The following is a 13,268-nucleotide window of genomic DNA, read 5'->3' on the forward strand; positions in this document are numbered from 1 at the left end:
TTGACTGGTGGAATCATCCCCAGGCCCTGGCCTAGTCTCACGGGGGCACAGCAGCACGCCCTGCGAGGAAGCTTTTAGGATGAATGGGAGCAGGCGATGGCACAGAACAGAACCTCTGACACCTCAATCAATCAATTTATTGAGCGCTTACTGTGTGCAGAGCACTGTACTAAGCGCTTGGGAAGTACAAGTTGGCAACATATAGAGACAATCCCTACCCAACAGTGGGCTTAGAGTCTAGAACAGCAGCAGACACCCCGGGACCCTTCCTCACCGGAGCCAGTGGCCAGAGCGGGTCGGAAAAACCCTCCCAGAGCCCAGCCAGATCCAATTCCTGCAGGTTGCCGGGGCGGCAGAGAGGCAAGAGGAAGGCACCATTTCCATGGCAACGTGTCTGGAGTGCGGAGGGCGAGCGATGCCGGGCTGAAGTGATGGGGTCGCAGCCTCCACCCCCGCTGCCAATGGGCCCCAGGCTGGGGGCTCACCGTCACGGCCCGGAATCGGATGGTGAGGAGCTGTGGGCCCAAGGCGGCAGGACGTTTCTGGATCCCGGTGAGGCTCTAGCCCTGGACAGACATGACTGGGGAGGTGTGTAGGGGGGAGAGAGATAGAGAGAGATGGAGACAGAGACACAGAAACAGAAGGAGAGGCAGGCTGGCAACGCCTGGACCATCTTGCTTTCTTCTCCCCAAAGGAAAACCCGGATCAGAGGAGGCGGTCACCTGGAGTCCGGCTCAGGATGGAGAGGAGGGGAGGGAGGGAAGGGGAAAAGGGAGGAAGATGGGGGGGAAGGAGGGAAGGAATCGGGTGGTTTAGTGGGTAGAACACAGGCCTCGACTTCAGAAGGACCTAGGTTCTAATCCCAGCTCTGCCACTCATCTGCAGTGTGACCTTGGGTAAGTCACTTCTCCTCTCTGTGCCTCGGTTACCTCATCTGTAACACGGGGATTAAGACCGTGAACCCCGTATGGGACATGGACTGTGTCCAATCTGATTACCTGGTATCTACCCAAGCGCAGAGAAGCACCGTGGCGTAGCGGGAAGAGCACAGGCTTGGGAGTCAGATGACGTGGGTTCTAATTCATTCATTTATTCATTCAATCGTATTTATTGAGCGCTTACTGTGTGCAGAGCACTGTACTAAGCGCTTGGGAAGTACAAGTTGGCAACATATAGAGACGGTCCCTACCCAACAACGGGCTCACAGTCTAATCCCGGCTCCGCCACTTGTCTGCCCTGTGACCTTGGGCAAGCCACTTAACTTCTCTGTGCCTCAGTCACCTCACCTGTATAATAGGGATTAAGACTGTGAGTCCCACGTGGGACAGCCTGATTATCTTGTATCTACCCTAGTGCTTAGAACAGTGCTTGGCACACAGAAAGCACTTATATACTATTATTATTAATGATAATAATAACAATGCCTGCCTTAATAAAGATACAATTTTTAAAAAGGAAGGAAGGGGGAGAGGGAGGGAGGGGAACCTGGGTCCGGGGGTTCAGAGGGATCAGTCCTCCCCATCACCACTAGAAAGTGGGGCAGCCCCTTTCCTCCTCTTCCCAAAGCCCCCCAAAATCGGATGGGGTACCCTGGGGGTCACCCGCCCGGCGGGGAGAGGAGGAGGAGGAAGAGGTACAACCCTCCCACAGCCCTCTCTCCCACCATAGGTCCCTCCCCCCCCCCCCCCGATCCCCCTTGTCGCCCCTCCTCTGCAATAATAATCAATCAATAGTATTTATTGAGCGCTTACTGTGTGCAGAGCACTGGTCTAAGCGCTTGGGAAGTCCAAGTTGGCAATATATAGAGACAGTCCCTACCCAGCAGTGGGCTCACAGTCTAAAAGGGGGAGACAGAGAACAGAACCAAACATACTAACGAAATAAAATAAATAGAATAGATATGTACAGGTAAAATAGAGTAATAAATATGTACAAACATATATACACATATACAGGTGCTGTGGGGAGAATAATGGCATTTATTTATTATTATTCCAAAGGACCGGCTCGTCTTGAGGAAGCAGGGTGGGTCCGGGAGACAGGGCTGCAGGCCGGAAGAGGGGATTTGCTCTGAGGCTGCAGAAGCTGGGTGGGGGCCAGAACCGCAAGTGGAGCAGGGGTAGTAAGCGGCGTGGCTCAGTGGGAAGAGCCCGGGCTTTGGAGTCAGAGGTCCTGGGTTCGAATCCCGGCTCCGCCACATGTCGGCTGTGTGACCTTGGGCAAGTCACTTCACTTCTCTGAGCCTCAGTGACCTCATCTGTAGAATGGGGATGAAGACTGTGAGCCCCACATGGGACAACCTGATCACCTTGTATCCCCCCTCCAGCGCTTAGAACAGTGCTTTGCATGTAGTAAGCGCTCAATAAATACGATTGAATGAATGAATGAATAGTAAGCACCCGCTGTACTATGCTCTTGGAAAAATATAACAAACTGAGGTGATGCTTAGCAGCCAAAAGAGGGGAGGTTGGGTGTCCTCGCTGGAGAGACCCCCTGCTGCTTGGGGAAGCCAGTCAGGCCGGGGGCCCGTGAGAAGTGGGCTGAGCGTTGCAAGAAACTCTCAGTCGGGTCCCCATGGAAGTCAAGAGCCGGCTCAGCTGGCTGGTCGGTCTCCCCTGACTGCGGACACCGTCAGCATGACCAGAGACGACCCCTTGACAACTCAAGGCTCCTAGGCCAGGTACCCCCCGGAGCTAGCGTGGCTCAGTGGAAAGAGCCCGGGCTTTGGAGTCAGAGGTCATGGGTTCAAATCCCGGCTCTGCCCATTGGCTGCGTGACTTTGGACAAGTCACTTCACTTCTCTGGGCCTCAGGGACCTCATCTGTTATTCTCTGTGCCTCAGTTACCTCATCTGTAAAATGGAGATGAAGACTGTGAGCCCCACGAGGGACAACCTCATCACCTTGTATTCTCCCCAGCGCTTAGAACAGTGCTTTGCACATAGTAAGCGCTTAACAAATGCCATCATCATCATCTGTAAAATGGGGATGAAGACTGTGAGACCCCCGTGGGACAACCTGATCACCTTGCAACCTTCCCAGCGCTTAGAACAGTGCTTTGCACATAGTACATAGTAAGCGCTTAATAAATGCCATTATTATTATTGTTATTATTAGGTGGGGAGGGTCCGTCTGGCACCAGCCTGCGCAAGCTCTGGGCCTCTGCCCAGGAGCCTCTGCCCCAAGCAGAAGAAACAGCTCCCCAGAGAGTGCCCTGATGTGCTGGAGCCCCAAGAGAATAATAATAATAATAATAATAATAATAATAATAATAATAATAGCATTTGTTAAGTGCTTAGGCCAGGGACTGTTCTAAGCGCTGGGGTGATACAGACAAACCAGGTTGGGCATGGTCCCTGTCCCACATGCGGCTCACAGTCTCAATCCCCATTTTACAGACAAAGTCACTGAGGCCCAGAGAAGTGACTTGCCCATTGTCACACTGCAGACAAGTGGTAGAGGCAGGATTAGAACCCAGGACCTTCTGATTCCCACGCCTGTGCTCTATCTACTGCACCATGTTGCTTCCCCTGAGCCCCCGGAGGAGGAAGCCTCAGGAAGGCCCTGGCACTGGAAGGCTCTACACGCCCCGACTCTCACCCCCGGGGCAGTGTGGCAGTCCGATGGGTGCGTCTCAGGAAACCCACGCAGCTGGCCCGGTACACTTTGGGACACAGAGACCTGGCCCAGAACCGGGCAGATGATGCCACTCATCATCATCATCATCATCATCATCAATCGTATTTATTGAGCGCTTACTGTGTGCAGAGCACTGTACTAAGCACTTGGGAAGTACAAGTTGGCAACATATAGAGACGGTCCCTACCCAACAGTGGGCTCACAGTCTAAAAGACACGGTCAGGCTGGGCTGGGGCCGGGGTCTTCCCACCAGTTCTGCTGCATCAGGAAGACTGTGAGCCCACTGTTGGGCAGGGACTGTCTCTATATGTTGCCAATTTGTACTTCCCAAGTGCTTAGCACAGTGCTCTGCACACAGTAAGCGCTCAATAAATACGATTGATGATGATGATCAGGAAGGGCCTCGGTGCCCGTCGGGCCCCCGCGGCCTGGGAAAACACGCTGACCTCAGTTACGCCTCTGTCTCCGGCTCATCCCATGGAGAGGGAGAAACCCGGCCATCTTCCCCGACCGACGCGGCCGGGATGCACCATGGAAACACTTCCCGCTGATGGAACAGCAGCTGGGACCGGGAATGCCAATCTGCAATCAATAAAACTGGGTCTCTCCCGTTGTTGGGTAGGGACCGTCTCTATATGTTGCCGACTTGTACTTCCCAGGTGCTTAGTACAGTGCTCTGCACCCAGTAAACATTCAATAAGTACGATTGAATGAATGAATTGGGCTGCCCCGTCCCCCACAGCCAGACTGCATCTGTGTTTTTGGGGGGCACTTGGCCAACTGGGGACCAATGTTTTGGGGGGGCACTTGGCCACCTGGGCACCAATCACCACTGTCGATGACTGAGAGCCAGCTGGGGGGTACAGTGCCATACTGGCTACACGTTGGACAACAACAGAAATTAGAAGAGCTGTGTCTGACCTCACAGAACTTATGGGCGAAAGGAGATTAGTGGGCACAGACCGCCTTGTCTAAAATGGGTAAAAGAATAACAGTAGAGATTCGACTGACAAAAAAAAAAACACAAAGAAGCGATGAATTAAGCCAACAGATCAATCCAGAAGTGCTGAAGTGGTTCGATGAATGGCACGATAAGGAAAGTCATGATAATTGTGATATTTGTTAAACGCTTTTTAATGAGCCAAGCGCTGGGTAGACACAAGATAAGAAGGTGGGTCATAAGTCCCCAGCCCTTGTAGAGCTCTTAGTCCAAGTAGAAGGGAGAAGAGGAGAAGCAGCGTGGCCTAGTAATAGTAATAATAATCATAGTTGTAGTATTTATTAAGCTTGGTTTTGTACAGCTATTTTACTCTATTTGTACATATTTATTCTATTTATTTTATTTTGTTAATATGTTTTGTTTCGTTGTCTGTGTCCCCCTTCTAGACTGTGAGCCCATTGTTTGGTAGGGACCGTCTCTATATGTTGCCAACTTGTACTTCCCAAGCGCTTAGTACAGTGCTCTGCACACAGTTAGTGCTCAATAAATACAATTGAATGAATGAATGAATGAATAATGATGGCATTTATTAAACGCTTACTATGTGCAAAGCACTGTTCTAAGCGCTGGGGAGGTTACAAGGTGATCAGGTTGTCCCACAGGGGGCTCACAGTCTTAATCCCCATTTTACAGATGAGGTCACTGAGGCCCAGGGAAGTGAAGTGTCCTGCCCAAAGTCACACAGCTGACAATTGGCAGAGCCGGGATTCGAACCCCTGACCTCTGACTCCAAAGCCCGGGCTCTTTCCGCTGAGCCACGCTGCTTCCCAGTAGGTAGAGCACGGGCCTTGGAGCCAGAAGGACCTGTGTGCTAATTCCAGCTCTCCTAAGTGTCTGCTGTTGAGACCACGGGGAAGTCATTTCACATCTCAGAGCCTCAGTTGCCTCATCTGGGAAATGGGGATTAAGACTGGGAACCCCAACCGGGACACGGACAGTGTCCGCGACCTGATTACTTTGTATCTACCCCAGTAGGTCTCCTAGAGGAAGAGGAGGGATACCTATATATATATATATATATGTGTATATATACCTGTTTGAACCCATGACCTCTGACTCCAAAGCCCGGGCTCTTCTCCACTGAGCCATGCTGCTTCTGTATATATGTATATATGTTTGTACATATTTATTACTCTATTTATTTATTTATTTATTTTACTTGTACATATCTATTCTTTTTATTTTATTTTGTTAGTATGTTTGGTTTTGTTCTCTGTCTCCCCCTTTTAGACTGTGAGCCCAGTATTGGGTAGGGACTGTCTCTATATGTTGCCAACTTGTACTTCCCAAGCGCTTAGTACAGTGCTCTGCACACAGTATATACATACATATATATATATATATATAGACCTGTATATATGTATATATGTTTGTACATATTTATTACTCTATTTATTTATTTATTTCACTTGTACATATATATTCTATTTATTTTATTTTGTTAGTATGTTTGGTTTTGTTTTCTGTCTCCCCCTTTTAGACTGTGAGCCCAGTATTGGGTAGGGACTGTCTCTATATGTTGCCAACTTGTACTTCCCAAGCGCTTAGTACAGTGCTCTGCACACAGTATATACATACATATATACATATAGACCTGTATATATGTTTGTACATATTTATTACTCTATTTATTTATTTTACTTGTACATATATATTCTATTTATTTTATTTTGCCAGTATGTTTGGTTTTGTTCTCCGTCTCCCCCTTTTAGACTGTGAGCCCACTGTTGGGTAGGGACTGTCTCTAGATGTTGCCAACTTGTACTTCCCAAGCGCTTAGTCCAGTGCTCTGCGCACAGTAAGCGTTCAATAAATACGATGATTGATTGATTGATTGATTGATTGAGGGAGAGGAAATGGCCCCAGGCCCACGAAGGGTCTAAGAGCCCCAGGGGTCAGCTGCTAGGCAGGCCCCGGCCAAGCCAGTGATCATCATCATCATAATCAATCGTATTTATTGAGCGCTTACTATGTGCAGAGCACTGTACTAAGCGCTTGGGAAGTACAAATTGGCAACACATAGAGACAGTCCCTACCCAACAGTGGGCTCACAGTGATGTCACAGTGGGGGCCGGCGAGGTCAGTACCAAGGCCACGGCAAAGAAGGACAGCCCAGACCTTGGGAGGAACGAGGAGGAGACGGGTCTTGGATACCCTCGGGTCCCCGAGTTGGTTGGTTTTTGTCCCGCGTAGGTCTTCTCGGATACGGACAGCCCCGCCGCCGCCAGCCTCGGCCTACAGCTGGACATGGGGTCAAGGACCGGGGAGAAAACCCGGTCCCGTCCGTGGAGGATCCACAACGTTACCCCTGTTCTGTCAGACAGGGCTTTCACGCCGGAAAATGTCTGCTTCAAGAGCCCGGTGTCATCAGACGATACCCTGCCCGGCTTCCGCTACGTCTGGCACAAACAGGTATTAATAATTATAATTGGGGTATTAAGTGCTTACTATTGTTCCAGGCACTGTACTTGGCACTGGGGTATATAATAATAATAATAATGATGATGGTATTTGTTAAGCGCTTACTATGTGCACAGCACTGTTCTAAGCGCTGAGGGGGGGATACAAGGTGATCAGGTGTATATGATGATGATGGCATTTATTAAGCGCTTACTATGTGCAAAGCACTGTTCTAAGCGCTGAGGGGGGGATACAAGGTGATCAGGTGTATATGATGATGATGATGGCATTTATTAAGCGCTTACTATGTGCAAAGCGCTGTTCTAAGCGCTGGGGCGGATACAAGGTGATTAGGTTGTCCCACGTGGGGCTCAACAGCCTTCATCCCCATTTTACAGATGAGGCAACTGAGGCCCAGAGAATTTAAGTGATTTGCCCATAGTCACACAGCTGACAATTGGCGGAGCCAGGATTTGAACCCATGACCTCTGACTCCAAAGCTCGGGCTCTTTTCCACTGAGCCATGCTGATTCTGTATATATGTATATATGTTTGTACATATTTATTACTCAATTTATTTATTTATTTATTTTACTTGTACATATCTATTCTTTTTATTTTATTTTGTTAGTATGTTTGGTTTTGTTCTCTGTCTCCCCCTTTTAGACTGTGAGCCCAGTATTGGGTAGGGACTGTCTCTATATGTTGCCAACTTGTACTTCCCAAGCGCTTAGTACAGTGCTCTGCATACAGTAAGCGCTCAATAAATACGATTGACGATGATCAGGTTGTCCCACGGGGGGCTCACAGTTGTAATCCCTATTTTACAGATGAGGGAACTGAGGCCCAGAGAAGTGAAGTGACTTGCCCAAAGTCACACAGCTGACAATTGGCGGAGCCGGGATTTGAACCCCTGACCTCTGACTCCAAAGCCCGTTCTCTTTCCGCTGAGCCACGCTACTTCTCTAATATATAGATATATTATCTATATATAGGATAATCAAGTCCTCTAGACTGTAAGGTCCTCCTCTAGACTGTAAATTCTGTAAATTCATCGTGGGCAGGGAATGTGTCTGTTATATTGTACTCATCATCATCATCATCAATCGTATTTATGGAGCGCTTACTGTGTGCAGAGCACTGTACTAAGCACTTGGGAAGTACAAGTGGCAACATCTAGAGACAGTCCCTACCCAACAGTGGGCTCACAGTCTAAAAGGGGGAGACAGAGAACAAAACCAAACATACTAACAAAATAAAATAAATAGAATAGATATACACAAGTAAAATAAACAGAGTAACAAATATGTACTCCCATGCGCTTAGTACAGTGCTCTGCACACAGTAAGGACTCAATAAATACGGTTGACCGACTGAAGTAGGTACTGAATAAGCATTTTGCAGATCATCATCATCAATCGTATTTATTGAGCGCTTACTGTGTGCAGAGCACTGTACTAAGCGCTTGGGAAGTACAAATTGGCAACCTATACGTATACGTGGGGGACGCAGACAGCAAATCTCTCCCTCGCCCCCGCCCCTCCAGGGCATGGAAGGGGAGGTGACGTACATCAAGACCCGAGTCGTCAACATGATCAGCCGCTTTCAAGAAGAGACAGGCTTCGATCTGAGCATCCCGGAGACCCCCCAGGGGAAGAGCAAACGGAAACTGTGCAAGGCCCACTTTCTGGAGAAGCTCAACCTCGTTACCAGCTCAGCCCAGAAGCAGGAGAGACTTTTGGAAGACATCTTCACCTGGATAAATAACTGGGGTCTGTTCCTTGGGGAGGGAAGCAGGAGATGCCTAGCACTTGGGGGAGGGTGGGCCCACCTGCCGCCCCAGGGGTCCTACTGCGGGGTGGGGGGGGATGCCCCTGCCTCCCCCTCCAAGGGGTCTCACCAGACCGGAGTGCTTCTGAGTGGGGCCGGGAAACCGCTTTCGTCAGGGCTGACCTACCACTGCTAGAGGCCTCACCCCGCTTTTAGCCGCCCATTACTGCCGGTGCCAAAGAAACCCACATCTGCGTTCCGGTGGCGGAAGGAGGGAGAGAGGCTGCGTGGAGGAGGCACTCCGGGGAGTCCTCGAGCAGGGGAGGTTGGAGGAAGCACTCCAGGGACCAGGCCCAGGCGACCTGAGGGAGAAGACTCAGGGATGACTTAACCGTGCCCTCTGAGCACCCTGGGGGAGGGACAAGGGACCCATCATGATTCGGGAGACAACCGACCACCCTCCCGTTTCTCCACAAGAGCTGGGGAGCTGAATAATAATAATAATGATGATGGTGGCATTTATTAAGCGCTTACTATGTGCGAAGAACTGTTCTAAGCGCAGGCCCGAGCTGCAGCAGGTGGGATTTGGGTTAGCGGCAAGGAAGAACTTCCCGACACAGAGTAGGCTCTCAGAAGAGACTGCCCCTCTTCTGCAGTCTCAAACCAGACTGGATCCCAGGCCGGAACAGATGACCCTTGCAGACCCCCCCTACTTCTGGGACACACTGTGTCCACTGACCTCCCGCCCTAGCCCGACTCTGGTCTCCATAGGCAGGATTCCCCTGGCTGGGGAGAAGCGGGGTGGGTGGAAAGGTCCCCAGGCCCAACCCCCCTACCCCGTGGGGTTCGCCGCCCGTCGTGACATCTCAAGCTTCCTTTCTTGACTGCGCTCCAGGGTTCATCTTTTCGGAGGAGCTGCCCAGCAAGAACAGGCATGTGGCAAAAGACGAGTGGGCGAATATCATAGCCCAGATGCTCCCGCTGGTGTTGATAACCAAGGACAGAGGAGTCAGCTCCCTGGTGACCCTCTGCTCCCACCTCATTGGAGAGAAGAAACGCAGCCAGAAGAGAGCAAGTAGGTGTCAGATCATCATCAGTCGTATTTATTGAGCGCTTACTGTGTGCACAGCACTGTACGAGTTGGCAACATATAGAGACAGTCCCTACCCAACAGCGGGCTCACAGTCTAAAAATGGGGTTGGGGGTCCCCAGAGGGCCCAGGGCCTGAAGGAACTGAAATCTGCGCTTGGAGACGCGCTTCCTCCAGAGCACCAGGCTTCTGGCCCCAGCCTGGAGGAAACAGGTTTTGTCCCCACTGCACCAGTGTAGGAGAAAGTCCGGCCCTCGGCCTTCGGGTGAATAGGATCGGGTGGGACGGCATTCTTTCCTTTGGACAGTGAGAGCATCTGGGGCCGGGGTGGATGCTGATTTGCCCGGAGCAGGAGGGGTCATTCTGTCTCACCTCTTCCACCCACCCAGGAACCAAAGGCATGCTGTGGAAACGGTGGCGGGAGAGGGGGCTCCAGAGCCCGGCCGTGAAGCCCCCTACCACCAAAGAGATGCTGCACGATCCTGCCGTCGTTGCCACGTGCGTGCAGGAAATCCGGGCTATGCTGACCGAGCTGCTGGGCTCCTCCTTCTTTAACAAGTCTGAAATGGACATCATCAGGCACATGAACGAGACGGTGGAGAACCTGGGGGAGGCCCTGGCCATCCAGAAGCAGGAGAAGGAGGCCCTGAAGTGCCAGTGTGACTACCTCCATGCCCAGCTGGAAGGTTTATCCCAGCGAGCGGCGCCCAAGGTGCCCAGAGGGAGCAAGTTGATCCCACACTTGCCCAGGAGGGCCTTCCCCGTGACACTGACCCGGCAAGCGTCTGGGGAGTCCCGCCTCCTCAACACAGGCGTGGTCAACATCGAACTGGCTGCGGATGCGGTGGGGGCGTGGAGGAAGCCCAGATCGAGCGCCTGCTGTAAGAGCAAGATGTCGCTCTCCGGACTGGGATCCGCTGACCCGGCGCTGGGCTCCAAGGGGCAGCCCGGGAAACCCGAGAAGCCGGGGGCCGGCTTCAGGCTGCTTGGCCAGCATTCCGGACAGGTGGAAGAGGGGGAGATGCCAGAGGCCCAACTGCAGGAGCCAAGCCTGCCGGAATACAAGGAAGGGCTGGCCAGGAGGCAGCTGGAAGCACTGGAGGAAAGCAACCTCTGCCAAATTGAGGTTTTGGCCTCAACTTCCCTGGTCACCTCTGGGAGTCGTGGCAGGCGCAGGGGGGGCTATTACCCGCCCTCAATCACCACTTGGAACAACAGCTTCATTCCCTCCATGATTAAGGAGTCCATCTCAGAAGATGACCCCCCAAATTCCCCAGAAAGCCCTCCTACTCCCGAACAGTCCGATACAGGATGACTCTTCTCCCAGCTTGACGGCAGCAAGGCCGGCGCCCGGCTTTCAGCCCAAACCACCAGCCTCATCTCCACCATCCTGCCCCAGGCCTGGCCCCGTTCCTTCCGGCCACTGACTGGAGGGGAGGCTGCTGCCAGGTAGCTGGATTTTGTGCCCATGGACTGTCTGCAGCCCATCCAGAACCCAGTCATAGGGGACCCCACCTGTCGGTATCAGTGACCTGGTGGGAGGACTAGTTCCCCCGGTGACCAGGTGGCCCGATAGCCCTAGGTGGGTTCCTGTCTAGCGCCGAGGAGGAAGCATCAGCCCAGGGACCTTCACTGCTCCTGGCAGAAGGTCCTGTGGGAAAAAAGCACAGGGGGTCTCAGCCTCCCTGAGGGCCAACCAACGCTGTGAGACCCCGACGCTGTCAACTTCCTGGAGCAATAGAGGGACCAAGCTGTTTAGTGCAGCCAACCAGCGCCTGGGCCTCCACCTCCCTCACAGCTGGCTCCTCGGGGCAGGCAGGGCGGTGGCTCTGGTCCAGAGGCCCTGGCCACCCTTGCCCACATGGCACCCTCAGCAGCCCACCGGCAGGGAGTTGGGCCTGCTGGGCTGTTCCTGCTCCTTACCTGAGGAACCGAGGAGAAGCTCCTTGGGTGATAAACCAGGCCTGTGGGACCTGGGCTAGAGAATCCGGTCTCTGGCAAGTCTCTCTTTACAAAAGGCTGAGCTGGGTGAGGGAATGGGGAGGTGAACCAAACCCAAATCCTAAACCGGAAGGTGGGTCTGAGCTTTCCTCCATCAAGTCTAGGTGGGGCTTGCCTTCAACCCTGCAGAAGTTAACGAGAGGCCGAGGAAGGCCGAACGGAAGGAAGCCCAACGGTGTGAAATGGCTGGGTCAGAGGATTTAAAATGGTTGCTTCTGGGAGGTCTGGTGGGCGCAGGGGGACTGCTGAGCCACCCCCGGCCACCGTCTGGACCAGCGGTTTCCTACTCATCCTGATAAAGGAGCCCCTCTTAGACGTTGACTCCCTCCCCCCGGCAAAACTCCCCAGAGAACCCTCCTGAACCTGACCAGTCCAAAAATAGATGACTTTTCTCCCAATCTGACAGCAGCAGCAAGCCCGGCCCCCGCTTTCAGCCCAAACCACCAGCCCCATCACCATCCTGTCCCCGGCCTGAAAGTTCAAAGTTTTTATTTACTTCTCGGGCAAAATGACTTTCTCGTATCAGTCGGCTACGGAGTGCCTCCTGAAGACTCGTGACCCCAAGAGCCGAGAAAAAGTGGCTTTTCTAAATGAGGGTCCTGGTTGGGCTGACAATGCCTTGGGCTCTCAGGTATGGGACCTTGGAACCCACTGCTCAGGGCCCGGCGCCCGTGGCCTTGGCAGGGATGCCCAGCCCAAGATGGGAAGGACAAGTTGGGGCCTCACTGACTTCCACAACTTAGCACTTCTTTCTCCACTAATAACATGGAATTCTTTTGTTGCAGGGAGCCCAGAAGGAAGTATAGAAGCCGTCCTAAGAAACTATGCCAAGGAAGTAACTACCCACCACCAACCTCTTTAGCAGAGACCAGGAACTGCGTCATGCCGGCTGGTAGTAATGGGACAAAAACGGATTCAGAGGAGACCGAAACCTCCCGCTCAGCTGACCTGAATTGAGAAGAGAAATCAGGTCTCGAGGGAAGAAAACCCTCACATCTCAAATTGCTATTTCCCTAGGACCTGCCCAGAATAGCTTGTTTTACTTTGGAAACGTAAAGGCTTGCTTTCCCTTGGTTAAGTTCCACCTTTCATTATCTCCAGATTTGTCATCTCTAGCAGATCCCCAGCATTCGGTGGTTACTCCCATATTCTGTAAACCTAGGTTAAAAATACACAGTGGAGGCGGCCACAGGCCTTCCTCTTCACCCCAGCCCATCCGACACGGTCGGGATGGCTTCTAAACCTCTGAAAACTTCACAGCAGCAAGACGGGACCAATAAATCCCCTTGCGACTATCGTGCATTATCACTGTCCATTTTTATCAGCTGCATCTCGGCGAAGTGATTCGGTGGATCTTCTTGTAAGAAAG

At 52.1% G+C, this 13,268-nt stretch overlaps 1 protein-coding gene across 2 annotated transcripts; it reads left to right on the forward strand.

Moving 5' to 3' along the window:
- Positions 1-422: 422 nt before the first annotated feature.
- On the forward strand, positions 423-13,229 carry LOC119947641. Of its 2 annotated transcripts, XR_005456509.1 has the most exons (6): positions 423-552; positions 6,832-7,050; positions 8,585-8,810; positions 9,704-9,883; positions 10,288-11,347; positions 12,685-13,229. XR_005456509.1 is itself a non-coding variant. In XM_038769228.1 (5 exons), exons 1-5 carry the CDS (start codon positions 505-507, stop codon positions 11,211-11,213), a joined length of 1,599 nt encoding a protein of 532 aa, XP_038625156.1. In that variant the 5' UTR covers positions 423-504; the 3' UTR covers positions 11,214-11,996. The 2 variants fall into 2 exon arrangements, 1 of the variants encoding a protein (XP_038625156.1); XM_038769228.1 differs by lacking the exon at positions 12,685-13,229 and having other exon boundaries at positions 10,288-11,996.
- Positions 13,230-13,268: the final 39 nt, after the last annotated feature.

Source organism: Tachyglossus aculeatus, chromosome X5 (assembly GCF_015852505.1).
Source record: "Tachyglossus aculeatus isolate mTacAcu1 chromosome X5, mTacAcu1.pri, whole genome shotgun sequence".
Classification (NCBI taxonomy): Eukaryota; Metazoa; Chordata; class Mammalia; order Monotremata; family Tachyglossidae; genus Tachyglossus; species Tachyglossus aculeatus.